The 17,319-nt window shown below is 48.0% G+C and overlaps 1 protein-coding gene and 4 non-coding genes across 5 annotated transcripts; 1 reads left to right on the top strand and 4 right to left on the bottom strand.

Moving 5' to 3' along the window:
* Positions 1 to 104: 104 nt before the first annotated feature.
* trnag-gcc (transfer RNA glycine (anticodon GCC)) lies at positions 105 to 175 on the bottom strand. The gene has a single exon. It is a non-coding gene; the product is annotated as a tRNA-Gly (tRNA).
* A 115-nt stretch (positions 176 to 290) lies between these two features.
* trnag-ccc (transfer RNA glycine (anticodon CCC)) lies at positions 291 to 361 on the bottom strand. The gene has a single exon. It is a non-coding gene; the product is annotated as a tRNA-Gly (tRNA).
* A 115-nt stretch (positions 362 to 476) lies between these two features.
* On the bottom strand, positions 477 to 547 carry trnag-ccc (transfer RNA glycine (anticodon CCC)). Its single transcript has one exon. It is a non-coding gene; the product is annotated as a tRNA-Gly (tRNA).
* A 301-nt stretch (positions 548 to 848) lies between these two features.
* Positions 849 to 919, bottom strand: trnag-gcc (transfer RNA glycine (anticodon GCC)). Its single transcript has one exon. It is a non-coding gene; the product is annotated as a tRNA-Gly (tRNA).
* A 4,717-nt stretch (positions 920 to 5,636) lies between these two features.
* LOC144392628 (uncharacterized) lies at positions 5,637 to 16,167 on the top strand. Its single transcript, XM_078098013.1, has 3 exons — positions 5,637 to 6,327; positions 7,427 to 12,294; positions 12,818 to 16,167. The coding sequence occupies exons 1-2, from the start codon at positions 6,302 to 6,304 to the stop codon at positions 8,736 to 8,738; spliced, it is 1,338 nt and encodes a 445-aa protein (XP_077954139.1). The 5' UTR covers positions 5,637 to 6,301; the 3' UTR covers positions 8,739 to 12,294; positions 12,818 to 16,167.
* Positions 16,168 to 17,319: the final 1,152 nt, after the last annotated feature.

Genomic DNA, 17,319 nt, shown 5'->3' with positions numbered 1-17,319 from the left:
CAATGTGGGCAGGGGATTTAAAAATGGCCACTTATGGTCATGTTGAAATCTTGGAATGATTTAATTACATTATTCTAAATGTCATTTTTCAGGCAGAATTCTACTGCACTGGCTGGGAATCGGACCCAGATCTCTCGCATGGCAAGCGAGAATTCTACCATTGAACCACCAATGCTCATAGAACTCCAATGTGGGAAGGGGATTTAAAAATGGCCGCTTATGGTCAAGTTGAAATTTTGGAATGATTAAATTAAAATATTGTAAATGTCATTTTTCAGGCAGAATTCTACTGCACTGGCTGGGAATCGGACACAGATCTCTCGCATGGGAAGCGAGAATTCTACCATTGAACCACCAATGCTCATACAACAATGTTGTGGGCAGGGGATTTAAAAATGGCCACCCATGGTCATGTTGACATTTTGGAATGATCTAAATAAAATATTCTAAATGTCATTTTTTGGGCAGAATTCTACTGCACTGGCTGGGAATCGGACCTAGATCTCTCGCATGGGAAGCGAGAATTCTACCATTGAACCACCAATGCTCATAGAACTCCAATGTGGGCAGGGGATTTCAAAATGGCCGCTTATGGTCAAGTTGAAATTTAGGAATGATTTAATTACATTATTCTAAATGTCATTTTTCAGGCAGAATTCTACTGCACTGGCTGGGAATCGGACACAAATCTCTCGCATGGGAAGCGAGAATTCTACCATTGAACCACCAATGCTCATAGAACTCCAATGTGGGAAGGGGATTTAAAAATGGCCGCTTATGGTCAAGTTGAAATTTTGGAATGATTTAATTACAATATTCTAAATGTCATTTTTTGGGCAGAATTCTACTGCACTGGCTGGGAATCGGACCCAGATCTCTCGCATGGCAAGCGAGAATTCTACCATTGAACCACCAATGCTCATAGAACTCCAATGTGTGCAGGGGATTTAAAAATGGCCGCCTACGGTCAAGTTGAAATTTTGGAATGATTTAAATACATTATTCTAAATGTTTTTTTTCAGGCAGAATTCTACTGCACTGGCTGGGAATCGGACCAGAGGCTGCCTTGGAGAACCGGTCAACCACAGTCAGTATAACGGTGTTGCCTTCCGAGGGGGGTAAGCCAGTGATGAAATCGACCACCACATGCGACCACGGGCGGTGAGGGATGGGAAGGGGGTGCAGCAATCCGGCGGGGGCCTGGTGTGAGGCCTTACTCCGGGCGCAGACGGAACAGGCAGCGACGAATCCCCTGGTATCCGTTGTCATGGAAGGCCACCAGAACCGTTGTTGCAGGAGAGCCAGTGTTCTACAAAAACCAGGATGGCAGGCAATCCGGGAGGCGTGTCCCCATTGCAGGACAGGAGACCTCACCACCTCTGGAACAAACAACCTGCCCGGAGGACAACCCTGTGGAACCGGCTGGTCCCCCTGGGCCCCCTGGACCACACCCTCGATCTCCCACCCGGCTACTCCAACCACACAGGCCGACGGCAGGATGGTGCTTCCAGCGGTGTCCTCAACTGGGGGAGCAAACTGACGTGACAGTGCATCCGGGTTGATGTTCTTGGATCCTGGACGATAGGTGAGGGTGAATTGAAATCGCCTCAGGAACAAAGCCCATCGGGACCGGCGTAAGTTGAGCTTCCGAGCCGATCTGAGGTAGGAGAGGTTCTTGTGATCCGACCACACAATGAAAGGATGAGTGGATCCCTCCAGCCAGTGCCTCCACCCCTGCAGAGCTAGGACGACCGCCAGCAGCTGCCGATTCCCCACGTCATAGTTCCTCTCTGCTGGGGAGAGCTGGCGGGAGAAAAAGGCACTAGGGTGCTGCTTCTGATCAGCCGAGGAGCGCTGTGAAAGTACAGCTCCCACCCCAGAGTCGGAAGCATCCACCTCCACAATAAACTGTAGCGCGGGGTCAGGGTGAATAAGGACAGGTGCAGAAGAAAATAACAATTTCAATTTAGCAAACGAGGCCTCTGCCACAGGGGACCACACAAATGGGACTTTAACAGAAGTCAATTGCGTAAGGGGTGTGGCAACTCTGCTATAGTCCCAGATGAACCTGCGGTAGAAATTGGCAAACCCGAGAAACCTCTGTAGTTGCTTCCTTGATGTAGGAGTAGGCCAGTCGGCCACTGCCATAACCTTGGCAGGGTCGGTCTTGATTTGCCCCTTCTCCACAATGAAACCCAAAAAACTCACAGAAGACACATGAAACTCACACTTCTCCGCCTTAACATATAAACGATTCTCCAGGAGTCTCTTCAGGACTAAACTAACATGTTGCACATGTTCCTGGAGATTGCGCGAGAAAATCAAAATATCGTCTAAATAAACAAACACAAAACAGTTCAACATGTCCCATAGCACGTCATTGATCAGGTTTTGGAAAACCGCAGGTGCATTTGTGAGACCAAAGGGCATCACCAAGTACTCGAAATGTCCCAGAGGTGTGTTAAACCCAGTCTTCCACTCGTCTCCTTTCTTGATCCTCACTAGGTGATAAGCGTTTCGGAGGTCCAACTTCATAAAGATAGAGGCCTCATGGAGGGGTCCGAACGCCGAGTCTATAAGCGGGAGGGGGTATCTGTTCTTAACAGTAATGTCATTTAGGCCCCGAAAGTCAATACAAGGGCGCAGCGACTTGTCCTTTTCCACAAAAAAAAACCCCTGCCCCTAGCGGAGAAGACGAAGGTCGAATTAGTCCAGTGGCCAAGGAGTCAGAAATATATGTCTCCATGGCCACTCTTTCCGGCTTAGATGAGTTATACAGCTTACTGGAAGGATAAGGAGCGTCCGGAACTAAATCAATGGAGCAGTCATAAGGTCTGTGAGGGGGGAGAGAGAGAGAGCGTGGTCCTTACTAAACACCTCCCGGAGGTGGTGATAGACTGCGGGCACAGAGCTGACATCCACTGATTTGGGGGGTGGCGGTGTTGAAGACATGGTTGACGGAATGGCAGAATGTAAACAATGAGAATGACAGAAAAGACTCCAGTTGAAAATGGAGACGGAGGGCCAGTCAATTTGAGGGTTATGCAACTTCAACCAAGGAAGCCCTAGCACTACAGGGGAAGCCGGAGAAGGAATTAAAAAAAAAAGGAAATAATCTCCCGGTGGTTACCGGATAGCATCAGGTTCACGGGCGCCGTGCGGTGGGTGACCTGAGCTAACAGCCTGCCATCTAAAGCAAAAACCCTATTAGGGTGAGAAAGCAGCTGGCAGGTGATACCTGCCCGAGAAGCAAAACTAGAGTCAATAAAATTGTCATCGGCCCCTGAGTCCACTAAAATGGACAGGGAACGGGAGGACTGATCCCAAGACACAGTCCCCTTAATTGTCAACCGGGAAGGAGACGAACAAACAGAGGAAAGGCTCACCAACGCTCCTCCCGAAATTGGTGAGCCCCCCCTTTTGGCAGCAGCGGGCAGTGCATTTGCAGATGTCCATCCTGCCCGCAGCAAAGACAGAGGCCAAGGCGCCGGCGACGTTGATGCTCCCGTGGAGTGAGTCTGGTCCTTCCAAGCTGCATGGGTTCATCGGGAACGGAGGGAGGAAACGCGGTCTGGGAAAACCTCCTGTCGGGACAAGGAGGAGGCACAAGTCCACACTGGGGAGGATTCACGCTCTGAGTCACGGGAGGGGTGAGACTAACTCTCCCTAGTCTCTCCCTGCGGCGCTCGTAAGGACGAGAATCTAAACAAATAGCTAACAAAATTAACTAATCTAGAGAGGATGTCTCATCCTGAGAAGCCAATTCGTCCCTCAACTCCTCTCTCAATCCCCGGAGAAAAACCCCCTGCAACGCTCTTTCATCCCACCCGGTCTCAAGCGCTAGAATCCAAAAATTCACTGAGTGCTTAGCTACGGAGTCCCCTCCTTGCCGTAGCGACAGGAGCCGGCTGCTAGCCTCCTTGCTACGCAGCGGGTGGTCAAACACTTTAAGAAACTCCTCGGAGAAGGAGGAAAAGGAAAAACAAACCGGGGACTGGCTAAACGAGAGCGCTACAGCCCAAGACGCGGCTTTCTCCGATAGGAGACTCATAACAAACGCTACCCGCGATTTGTCGGTAGCGTAAGTGAGGGGCTGTTGTTCAAAAACAAGATTACATTGAAAAAGGAATTCTCTACCTGACCCTGACTGACCCGAAAACCTAGCGGGTGTGGGGATGACGGGTTCCCGGGGTTGAGTGGAGGAAGAGCTCGGCGGAGCCGCTGGGGGTGGTGGAGCAAGATCCGGAGCTGGAGTGGGAGACGAAGCAGTCAGCGTGAAGAGGTGAGTAGACACTTTGCGTAGATTTGCGCCACTGTGGAGGTAAGCCTGTTGAGCGTCTCCATCACCTCGTCTAAGGCTGCCTTATGCTGCCCCACTCGTCTGCCTTGGGAGGAAAGCGCCAGTCTGAATCTCTCCACGTCTGCGGGGTCCATGTTATGGCCAGATTATTCTGTTAGGTTTAGGTGAAGGTTCGGACCCCAAAGCAGACACGGAGAGGTTAGTGATTGGATATACGGACAAAAGTTTATTGGCTGGCAAGGATCCTGGCGACGGGGAGGACGAAGAGCCGGGCGGTGACGCACACGAGCGTTCGTAGTAGACTGAATAATCTGGCGTCGCCGCGATGAGACGCCCAGGTTTATATGGAGGAGGATGATTGGATGCAGGTGTGTCTCGTCCACTCCAGTTGCCGCCAACAGCCAGCCACACCCCCTGCCGCACACAAACACAAGAGAACACAGCCAAAACCCAAACAAACAGAAACACAATCACCACAACAAGATCTAATTTTCAAAGATATTTTATGCATACACACAAAATAAAGAAAGGTTGAATCAGTTGGACTATATTTCCGAAATGAATATATATTTTTTGTGCACTTGTCTTAAAAGAAACCTCAGTGAGGTTTCCTGTTAGTTTATTTTGGGATTGAAGAAGTTCAGTGGAAGTAAATTTTCTATATTACTTTAAAATGTTTGTCAATTTAATAATTTTTCAGGATTGAGCGGCTGTGGAGAGACTTGTGGGTTGCTGTAACAAGCATCCACTACGATGTTCTCCACTACCTTGAAGAAGAGGGTTTCCTCAGCATCGACAACGCTACACACCTCTTCTGCTGCCACTTTGTGTTCCTCCCACGCCTGCAGGATGACCTCAATACTTTTCGCAGTGGTTGGGACGATCATCTGATAAGAACTGAGAGCCAGATGACCCCTAACCAGTTGTGGGTGCTGGGTCGTGCACATCACCCTGTCATACATGTTGGTGAAGTTTGTGTTTGTGTCCCGTCTTACGTCTGATTTTGAGACTTCCTGTTTTATTGTGGCGTCTAAACCCCCTCTCGTTTCAGGTGTCTTGCCCTTCCTCAGGTGTCTCCTGTCGATTGTCTCCCCTGATTCCTAATTGTCTCCACCTGTTCCCTCACCTCCCTCATGGATACTTATTGTCTGCGTCTCCCTTTGTCCTGTGCCAGTGTGTCTTGTAGTTTTGCATGTTCACCCGCGTTAGTATTGTGATGTGAAAAGGATCGTTGTATTTTGGTGTTATTAGATATATGATATTATTTGAAAAAATCTCCTGCAGTTAAGCCTCTCTGCGTCCTTGTCCTCCTCCCCGGCTCCGGCCCGACTGATGTAATGGGAAAATGATATGTGACCCTTTTAAATGCTTCATTCGTATAACCAGTTTATTAGTTGCAAGTGCTTAGGTCACAAAGGCCCTGACATAAGAACTGATGTCTCCCACTTGGATTAGATGTTTCCAGCGTCATAGCTGTAGAGATTGAACAAAGTGTTTGTTATGTCTATGACCACCTTTGTTTTAGCATGTTGGGAGAGCAAGGATACGGTCAAAGAGCTGACGTGTCTTACATGGATAAGATGTTCCCAGTATCCTGACTGTAGATACTCAACAAGATGGTTAACGGTTTCTGTTGACGCCACCGATATCTAAGTTTAGGTATAAGAACTGCCTCGATGTGTTGGGAGGAAAAAGGAGGTTCTTGACAGTCTACTGACCACGTAGCTGTTGTGACCCTTTTTCCCTTGCAAGGAAATAAACGGAGAAAAGACATACTTGACTCAGAGCCTTTGTTTCTTACTTAACGATTGTCTGTGCAAAATCTTCCACCACAATTTGGTGTCAGAAGTGGGATCGTTTGAAGCTCCGTCGGGACTCCGAGGACGTCCGGGAAGGGGCCCCTTCAGGATCCTCCAAACGTGATTCTGCCCTATACCTCATCACACTCAGAGAGAGGGGACCGGCGAACAAAAGAGACCTGATTGGCTTCAACACGATCCGATGAGGAAGATTTTCACACGAATCGGGTAAGAAGTTGATATTCTGATTTTCAAACGGGGCTTCCTGAATTATAACGGGTGATAACAGATTACAAAGACGGGTATTTAGTACTTTGGGATTTTTTTTTTTTTTTCTCTCTTCTTAGAAAATCCAAATTTCGGTTATTTGATTGGGCTTCTAATGATGATAACTTGTCTTTTTATCCGGTTATTTGAAAAATGTGTATAAAATTATAAGAGTAATTGTACAGTATTTCCGGTTCATCAGCATCCAACTTTTTACTGAGGAAGACAGGGAGCAATGTGCGCATTTACGATTGTATTCAGACTAACTATCTGAAAATCGCATAATTGTGACCCTTGACCAAAAGGGGGAAGACAGGGAGCAATTTGCGTATTAGGATTGTATTCAGACTAACACTCTGAAAACGCATTATTGTGACCCTTGACCGAAGGGGAAGACAGGGGGGATTTTGGGAGTTCACTGAAATCGCAAAATCCCAGCCCTTGACCTAACAGGAAGACAGGAACAATATCGGGATTTTCGGACGGTAATCTGAAAACAGATATTTGCGCCCTTGACCTATATTTATTAACCAATAGTTCTGGTTGGGTTTTAACTTGTATTTTTCCTACGTAAAAGAAAATCAAGACTTATAGTGACGACTATATTTTAAGTAATAAAAAGTATACTTCACCACGCCTGAAAGATGGGTGGTGTACACGGTAAAGGTAAAAAGGAAATGGGTTCTCCGGAGGGACCCATTGTGGATCTGATGAGAAGGAAATATGGAGATAAATCTCTAGAGTTTTTGCCCGAGTGGTCAAAAGATTTTGGGTTCCCTGCAAATGGTTCTTTCAGTAGAATAAAACTGAACATGTTACGAACAGGCTTAGAGGGAAAAGAGAAGGGTATAAAATCTCAGAGGGTGATAAAAGGCAAAGACTTGGAGAACATTGAGAAACAAAGTAAATGGTTAAAATGGTGGGAGGATGAATGTGAATGTAGAGAAAGGAAACAAATGGCTAAAGAATTGACATGCGCAAAAACCACATTGGTTGAAAAAACAGATCCAAATGTTATTGAACAAAATGACCGATGTGCTTCTTCTCCCTTGTATCCGAGTCTCACAGGGGCTGGCGGCCCTCTCCTCAACACATGCCCACCACCGTACCCTGCTTCATCTGCGAACCAGCAACCTCCGTCTGCAGGAGCACATATCAAAGTTCACTACACCCGGCAGAGGGAGGAAAAGGAAGCGGCAGTGAAAGCAGCACAGGAACGACTCCTCGGCGAAGAGGAGGAAAAGAGACAGGCTGCTCTCCCCACTCGCTCTCGCTCTCCAGGAGCAACCGGAGGGGACACTTCTGCCATCAACAAACTGATTGCAGAGCAACCATCTACATCAGATGTTGTTTCCCCCTCTTTCGACCCAGAGGGAGTTCCCCCGGATGCAAAATCTGTGCTCCAAACCCCAATGATTCAAGTACCAGGACACTCAGGTCCCATACTTGTTTTCCGGCCTTGGACTGATACGGACATTAGAGCTGCAATGGCTCATCTCCCGCCGATACAGCACTCGGGAAGACTGTTTGCTGAAGCATTCATGGACTTCTGTAAGCAATTCCTGCCCAACTTTGCTGAAATTCGACGTGTTCTAATGAGTCACGTGGGTCCGACTCACTACCAGAAGCTCAACCAGCTGGTTGCAGGAGACACCAGTGCGGCCGATGTTGAATGGAGTTCAAATCAAAATAAGCCGTACAGAGACGCACTCACGGCTTTGAACGACGGCATAAAGACTTTGTTCCCTGACAAAGTGGATATGACTCCCATCAACAATACCAAGCAGGCAGCGGGTGAGTCCGTCCATGATTACTACCAAAGACTTCTCACAGTGTTTAATCTTAACAGTGGCATTCCACAACCCGCCGTGTTAGGAGACGCTCTGGGGACGTGGGAATCACACCTGAAGAATGCTTTCATGAATGGACTATTGCCCGACATAAAAATGAATGTGCAGCGCTCTGTGGCTGGAATGGAAGACTCGCGACTCTCGGATGTAAAGAAACATGCTGCGCATGCGCAATCCATGGACATAGAGAGAACTGACCACGAGGGGAAAAGGCGCTCACGTCAGATTGAACTCGCCCAACTGACTATGCTCCAAGCTGTCACTCAACTTGCCAGAAACGACCGCCCACGGGATCCCAACCAACGGGGCGGATTCAGGGGGCGTGGTCGGGACATGACGAGGGGACGCTCCTCCTGGAACCAGGAGGGATCACAGCTGTCTCCACCCAATGACTATGATACGTGTTTCCGCTGTGGCGAACAGGGACATTGGCACAGAGAATGTCCACAAAATGCACCTCGTAGAGGATGGGGGCGTGGACTGGCCAGACGAGGAAGGGGTGGCAACGCACATTCCGATTGACGTGAGGCGGAGGGGGAGGAGGCTGCATGTGAGGGGGAGACGGCAACCACGCTGAGGCCTCACATGATAAGGGAAGTAAAACACACACACACCGCAGCCTGCAATGAAGAAACGCTTTCTGCACTAACTCCCTGCACGCACACTCACACTCACACACACACACCAGAGCAACAACAAGCTCTCGTGGACATCACAGAGCAATTGAGAAAACAACAAAAGCTTTCACTTAAACACACATATGCAAAGTTTTCAGGAAAATCATTTGAAAATATGCCCACCACTATGGTGCAAATTCAAGGGAAACTTTTATTGTTTTTGGTTGATTCGGGGGCTACACATTCTGTAATACAACAAAAGTATTTTCCAGGTCAGAAACTTAGTGGAAAACAGGTTTTCTCACAAGGAGCTTCAGGGATGACTATTGTAGAGAGATTTACGGCACCTATGACCAGTACACACACTGACTCAACTGACCCTGAACCAGACATCACAGTAAAACATTCCTTTTTGCTGTCCTCTTGCTGTCCCATTAATCTAATGGGCAGAGACCTCATGTGTTCTTTCGGCATTAGCCTCATCTCCACTCCTACAGGGTTGCAAGTGGTGAGATGCAGAGCCATTGACCAGATGGCAAAGACAGTTATATGTGATCCAATGTTTGTGTACCAGTGGTGGCTTCCGGTTGACTCACAATCAGAACTGTCCCACCTGGCAGCATCACGCGTCCAGCCTGAGGCAGAGTGCATGGATGCTTCATATCTCCACTGCACAGCTCATGTGTCACATGGGCCAGATAAGCAATATGATGCATTATTTCTACAGGATCTGAATGATCAAATTGCATGTATGACATTGTTTTGGTCCACACTTAAATGTGCTGTTTCCGTTTCTCTCACCCCCTCTCAGCAGCACCTCTTTAATGTGGACTCTTCTTTCCCACACATCTCCTTGTCTAAAGCAGCAACAGACCAATGGAGAGATTTGGGACCTTTTGTCGCAGCGTGCGAGGCATTGACAGATTGGGAGGCTACACCAGATCCACTTGTGATGCGCTCTCCGTCGACAGGCTTCTTTAAACAGCCATTCGCATTTTGCACACCTGCTCTCAGATCTGTTTATGTCATAGATGAAAATAACATATTTTCTGACACACACACTGATACATTTTTGACTAATGTCTCCTCTATTTCTCCTGCCCTCAGTTCTGTCCCAGACACCTTGTGGGCAGCGCATAAATATGACGTGGGACTCATCAAAAAATGTCAACCTGTGGTCATCACTCCTCGATCAGACTTCCGTCCCCACAAACATCAATACCCACTGCGCCAAGAGGCCATTGACGGTATAACACCGGTGTTCAACTCCCTCTTAAAGGCCGGAGTCATTGTTCCATGTCCTGACTCGCCGGTAAGAACACCTATTTTTCCAGTTAAAAAGATCAGAGATGCAGGCAAACCAACTGAGTGGCGCTTCGTGCAGGACCTAAAAGCAGTTAATGCAGCCGTCCACGCACGAGCCCCAAATGTTCCCAACCCTTACACCATTATGGCACAGGTTCCACCTGATGCTCGATGGTTTTCCGTGGTTGACCTCTCAAATGCTTTTTTCAGTGTCCCTGTGGACATTGACAGTCAGTTTTGGTTTGCGTTTAATTTCAATGGCAAGCCTTACACTTTCACACGCTTGTGTCAGGGCTACACAGAATCACCTACGATCTACAACGAGGCACTCAGGGAAAGTTTGGAGAGCCTCACTTTGTCTCCAGGAACAGCTCTTTTGCAGTATGTTGATGACTGTTTAATTGCAGCTCCAACACAAAAGCAGTGTGAACAGGACACACTCAAATTGCTTCAACACTTAGCAGCGGAAGGACACAAGGCCAGCCTATCCAAACTACAGTTTGTTTCACAAAACGTTCATTTCCTAGGCCATAACATTTCCGGTGAAGGGAAGACACTATCACCAAAACGCATCGCCTCAATTGTAACACTTCCAAAACCACAAACCAAGAAACAGATGATGTCATTTTTGGGAATGTGTTCCTACTGTAGGTCATTTATTCCAAATTACTCCCAACTCGAGCAACCTCTGTCCGCATTGATACAGGAAAAAAATCTCAGCGCGCATGATAAAATTCAGTGGCTCCCTGCAGCCTCTCAAGCTTTCACGGACATGAAATGCGCGTAACAAGTTCCTCCGACTTTGGGTCTTCCTGATCCTCACAAACCGTTCACACAAACCGTTGATGAACGTTCTGGATGTATGACATCAGTGCTCCTACAATCCCATGGCGATAAACTACGACCAGTAGCTTATTTCTCTGCAAAACTCGATCCGGTAGCAGCAGGCTTACCACAGTGCCTTCGAGCTGTGGCAGCTGCTGAAAAGGCTCTTACAGCCTCTCGTGACATTGTAGGCTATGCTACGCTAACATTATTGGTTCCACATTCGGTTTCACTGATTCTTCTCGAACAGAAGTCGTCTCATTTATCTGCAGCGCGTTACCTTCGATATCACACATGTCTCCTAGACATGCCGAATGTTACAGTAAAACGCTGCAATGTCCTCAATCCTGCATCTCTTCTCCCCACTCCGGAGGATGGAGAGGAGCATAATTGTTTGGCTGAGCTGGAAGCTCAGTGCACACCTCGACCAGACCTCGCAGATACACCTCTGCTCAACAGTGACATGGTAATGTATGTTGACGGATCTGCTACACGGGATCCCCTGACTGGTTCTAATCTTGTGGGTTTCTCTGTTGTTTCAGACTCAGCTGTTCTGTGTTCCGGCCCTCTTCTATGTCACCTCTCAGCCCAAGCAGCAGAATTAATCGCACTAACAGAAGCTTGTAAACTAGCTAAGGATAAAACGGCAACCATTCACACTGATTCCAGATACGCTTTTGGCGTGGTTCATGATTTTGGCGCGCTCTGGAGACACAGAAATTTTCTCAAATCGGATGGCAAACCAGTGTTACACCACACTCTGATAGCAGAACTATTGGATGCCATTTTGTTGCCCACAGCTATTGCCGTTTGTAAATGTGCAGCGCACACATCCGGCACAGGCGACATCGCAAAGGGGAATGAGCGAGCAGACTTAGCTGCAAAAGCGGCTGCTAGACGTCCTCTTCCCAAACCATCACGCCCAGTTCCTGCCATGTGTTCTCTTCCCTCCTCTCTTGCAGCCGTGCAGTCCCTCTCTACTTCAGATGAGAGACGTTTTTGGTCCTCCTCAGGCTCCAAATTCATAGACGGCATCTGGTATGGTCCGAATGGTAATCCATGCTTACCTAAACATTTCTTCCCTCACTATGCGAAATTGACTCATGGGTTAGACCATGTGTCAAAAGGGGGAATGTTAAGTATCATTGATGCAACATGGTTCACAAAAGGTTTTGCAGCTTACGCACAAAGGTTCTGCCAAGCATGCATAACATGTGCAACTCACAATGTAGGTCGTTCAGTACAGGTGTCACATCATGCAGCACATCCACCGCCTGCAAGACCGTTTGAACATGTAATGATGGATTTTGTGGAACTCTCCCCATCGGAAGGTGAGAAACACTGTCTTGTAATGGTAGACATGTGGTCCAAATGGGTTGAGGTGTTTCCCTCCAGTAAGCAGACTGCCTCCACAGTGGCTAAAGCCTTGATTTCAGAGATCATTCCCCGCTGGGGAATCCCAAGCAAAATTTCTAGCGACAATGGTTCACATTTTGTCAACCAAGCGATCACAGAATTAAGTGCATACCTGGGTATTGACTTAAAAACACACTGCGCATACCACCCATCTAGTGGGGGAGCGGTAGAGAGAGAAAATGGAACATTGAAAACAAAACTGGCCAAATGTTGCACAGACACAGGCCTACCGTGGACAAAAGCACTGCCCTTGGTTCTGATGTACATGCGGATGAGGAAACGAACACGCAGCAACCTAAGCCCATTTGAAATCCTTTTCGCAGTTCCTCCCCATATAGGTGTGGAAGCTCCAGGAACACCACTCCCTTCCACCACAATGTGCGAGAATGACATGTTAACCTATTGCATTCGACTGTCTTCCACTTTGTCTGATGTAAGAAAACAGGTTGTAGCTGCACTTCCAAGAGAAGCAACGGGTCCACTACACCGACTGCAACCAGGTGACTTCGTGGTGGTAAAGGACTTCAGGAGGAAAAGTTGGAAAGCTAAACGGTGGCAGGGTCCATTCCAGATTCTCCTGGTCACCCAAACAGCGGTCAAGGTAGCTGAAAGAGCAACTTGGGTCCACGCATCCCATTGCAAGAAGGTTCCAGATCCAGTACCAGCACTGGGCTCAGGCGACCCTACCTCCACAAAAAGTGTCAATCAACCGACACCACCGATCCAGTGACCACGGACGGGCAGTTGACCGACAGACACACAGTGCATTGTGATCTGTGTTGACTGTCTACAACGCGGATGCCTCACAAGAAAGAAGGTTGGCAGACTCCACATCCCAACGTGTACCTGCGGACCAACACAAGAAGAAGAACACGGCCAGGACCCCTCCACATAGACACAGTAGTCGTTTGTGCCACGACAGTTTTATTCATATTATTGCTTGCTTCAGTTTCATTATATCTCAGCATCTTTTTGTGATTCCGTAGTCAGCTATCTAAAGAGTGGGTCTCTCTTATCATGGAACGACAGCGTTCATGGAACCCCCTCAGACGACTGGGGGGGACTCGTGTAACCATGTGTTTATTTGCAGGTGTCACTTTATTTGTGTTGATTCCATATTTTGTCCTCCACCAGAAACATTTAGACGACTTACTTGACCGACGCAACAACTCAACTCACTCTAACTCGACCATTCGCAACCGCACCAAGCGAGCACTGACCCGCCTAGACAACCGGTTCGAAAATGGGATGAACCCATTGAACAAATATTCTGCAAATATGTGGTGGCGCTATGCTCAACACGTAGCGACAAAACAAAATGCTTCCGACTGTTACGTATGTTCTCCGCTACCCATCAGCACTAATCAACCACGGCTAGCCGTAGCCCCCCTGGGGAAGTCTGAAGGATGTTTCTGCGGGCTCTCGGTTAGTGGGTGGTATGTGCCCCCCATAGTCCTGTATATATCCAACGATAGCGACAAAGATTCTTTGTTTATTTATGAGTTATCCCCATGGGAAACAATAGATGATTTGGACTGTGCACAATCTCACGATATCAAACGATACACGGCTAGCCAAACGTCTACATTCGCACTCCAGGCTCAGGAAAGCCGAACACGGTTTCCTCTCTGCTATGCTCGTGATGGGACACATCCAGTGGGGAAAACAGACCCTGCAAGGTGTGACACGATCCTCATTGCAGGAAACCATGCGTTTAATGATTTAAATTGCAATAAAGACCATTTCCCAACTTTCCGAAACGACTGCGCCAAAAACCACAACAGGAGCTTTTGCCAAGCTAAGGGCACTGCAGAAAGGGCCGCAAAAGTGCCCATTCATCTCCAAAAATGGTCATGTTCTGGCTGGACTTTCACTCCAGTAAATCCACGAGATTGCCCGCCCAATGTTAATTGTTCTGTTTTCCATTTCACTTTCCTCCCTGGGAAGAACGGTACTTATCCAGTGACCGAGGGATGGTGGCTGTGTGGCACCACCCTCCGCGTGTCTCTCCCCCCTCAGTGGAGCGGAATATGTACTCCTGTTCGCGTTACTGATCATACTTTTATTCTCACAGCTACAACAGGGACAAGCAAACGAACAAAACGAATGGCCGCATTGGACACTGGCCTTAACCCGGAAGTCAATTTTGCGCCACACGACTCAATCTGGGGCAGCGATGTGCCTGACGAGTTCAAACACGCCAGTACGTCAGTTAAAGTTTTGTGGGGACTGTTTCCATGGACAGGAGTGGAAAAAAACACGCTACGACTTGAAACCGTTGATTACCGTTTCAAAAGCTTTGTAAACATGACTCTAGCTGGCCTTAAGGGTATTCGCGAGGAAATGACCGCCATGCGTTTAATGATTATGCAGAACCGCATGGTACTAGACCAATTGACCGCTGCCCAAGGAGGTGTTTGTGCTATCGTAGGAGAATATTGCTGTACGTTTATCCCTGAGAATGACAAAGACGAAGGCATAATCCATCAGGCGATACAAAACATGACAAAACTTCAGGAATCTATGACAAGAGATAAATCTCCCTCCCCAGATTGGCTCACACGGGTGTGGTATTCATGGAAAGGAACACTAATACAAGCAGCTACTATCCTCTGTGTTCTCTTCGCATTCGTAATTTGCGGTATCCCATTGATCCGTCATACGATTGCCCAACTCCTGGCGAAACAAATGGCTATGTACAGCCTGGGGTCACCTGATGACTCACCACCAAACTTGTTCCCTAGACGCGACTCTGACAATAACCCCAACAGTGACTCGGACTCCCTTGACGAGCTGAACACTTACGACCTCGACACATACGCATAGTGACATGGTGACACACTGTCTGTGTGCATTCCTGGTGTTCTAAATGTTTTTTGTTTCACAGTAGCTTGCTAAAACAATGAGAAATAACATTCTCACAAAAACAGCTTTTATCCTTGCATTTATTAGTATGTAACGTAAATATGATTGATATAATGACCTTTCCACAATATTCTATATCTGTATTGTGTGAAAGGGGATCAAGTTCTGGTATTGTGATTTAAACATGTTCTCATTTCTTTTTTATTTCAATACTGTACACATGACATCTGGGGTGTAACGCTCAAATCCTGTGAGAAGGTTTCCAGTCTTTATCTTCTCCTAACAGATTTCTTCCTATTTTCCCATTTCGGAGGGTTTTTTTAGGGAGTTTTTGTTCTGTGGCAGGCAAAGTTTTGTGAGCGATGTCCAGATGTTCATGTTTTGTGATATTTGATGTGGTAGATATCAGCTAGTAAATTTTTAGAGTAATCATTCTAAATTGATTGCATAGTTTGTGATTATTATGTAATCAAAAGAGTGGAATGTAATGGGAAAATGATATGTGACCCTTTTAAATGCTTCATTCGTATAACCAGTTTATTAGTTGCAAGTGCTTAGGTCACAAAGGCCCTGACATAAGAACTGATGTCTCCCACTTGGATTAGATGTTTCCAGCGTCATAGCTGTAGAGATTGAACAAAGTGTTTGTTATGTCTATGACCACCTTTGTTTTAGCATGTTGGGAGAGCAAGGATACGGTCAAAGAGCTGACGTGTCTTACATGGATAAGATGTTCCCAGTATCCTGACTGTAGATACTCAACAAGATGGTTAACGGTTTCTGTTGACGCCACCGATATCTAAGTTTAGGTATAAGAACTGCCTCGATGTGTTGGGAGGAAAAAGGAGGTTCTTGACAGTCTACTGACCACGTAGCTGTTGTGACCCTTTTTCCCTTGCAAGGAAATAAACGGAGAAAAGACATACTTGACTCAGAGCCTTTGTTTCTTACTTAACGATTGTCTGTGCAAAATCTTCCACCACACTGACAGCACACACTGGCCAGTATGGACTTGGCAGAGCAGGACCAGCTGACTGCAGTACTGCGCGCACAGGCCTCTCGGCTGGCGCAGCAGGAGGACTTGGTAACGGGCTTAGATCGAGGAGTCAGGGGTCTGGCCCACAGCCAGGAGGAGTTCAGGACCACCGTGTCAGCACAGGTGGGACTTCTCACCTCCCAGATGGAGCAGATTCTCACCCTCCTCTCCAAAAACGCAGCTCCGGAACCCGAGCCATCTCCAGCTCCTCCGGACCTCTCCACCGTCCACTCCTGCGGACACCGGCACCAGGTTGGCACCCCCGGAGCGTTATGACGGAACCATCGGAGGGAGTAGATCATTCTTCACAGAATGCGAGGTACATTTTGAACATTCTCCCAGTCATTTCCACACAGAGCGGTCCAAGGTGGCATTTATGATGTCGCACCTCACGGGAAGAGCGAAGGCGTGGGGCAATGCAGAGTGGGCTCGGAACTCTGCAACCTGCGCGTCATCCAGGCAGTTTTCCAACGCCTTAAAACTCGTCTTCGACCCAGGGGCGACCGACCGGGAAAGGGCCCGGGAACTCAGTGATATCAAGCAGGGGGGCGAGTCAGTGTGTGATTGCGCCATTCGTTTTTGCACCATGGCGACAGAGAGCGGATGGAACACTGCGGCTCTATATGATGTTTTTTTAAAGGGCTTCTCGGACCAGATCCAGGACCTTATGGTTCCATTGGACCTCCCCCCCCGAACTCGATTCACTCATCGCCCTCGCCATACGCACTGACAACCGGTTGCAGGAACGGAGGCCGAAGCGTGCGAGTCGGTGGACGCCGCCGGCGCTTGGCTCCCCAACGGCATGCTGGAACATCGAACCCCAGCGGACCCCGCCGGAACCACGGTTTCAATGTCCCTTGGAAGGGGACGAGGAGCCCATGCATGGGCGGAACCAGGCGCTCTCGAGCGGAGCGGGAGCGGCGATATCGAGAGGGTCGGTGCTTTTATTGTGGAGAGCGTGGCCATCTCGCCAACGTCTGCTACGGGAGGGGTAACCAGCGGGTGAGTGAAGTCACAGAAATCACACGCACCCCGCGAC

Source organism: Gasterosteus aculeatus, unplaced genomic scaffold, assembly GCF_964276395.1.
Source record: "Gasterosteus aculeatus unplaced genomic scaffold, fGasAcu3.hap1.1 HAP1_SCAFFOLD_24, whole genome shotgun sequence".
In the NCBI taxonomy this organism is placed as follows: Eukaryota; Metazoa; Chordata; class Actinopteri; order Perciformes; family Gasterosteidae; genus Gasterosteus; species Gasterosteus aculeatus.
This window is presented reverse-complemented; position numbering and strand designations above follow the sequence as displayed.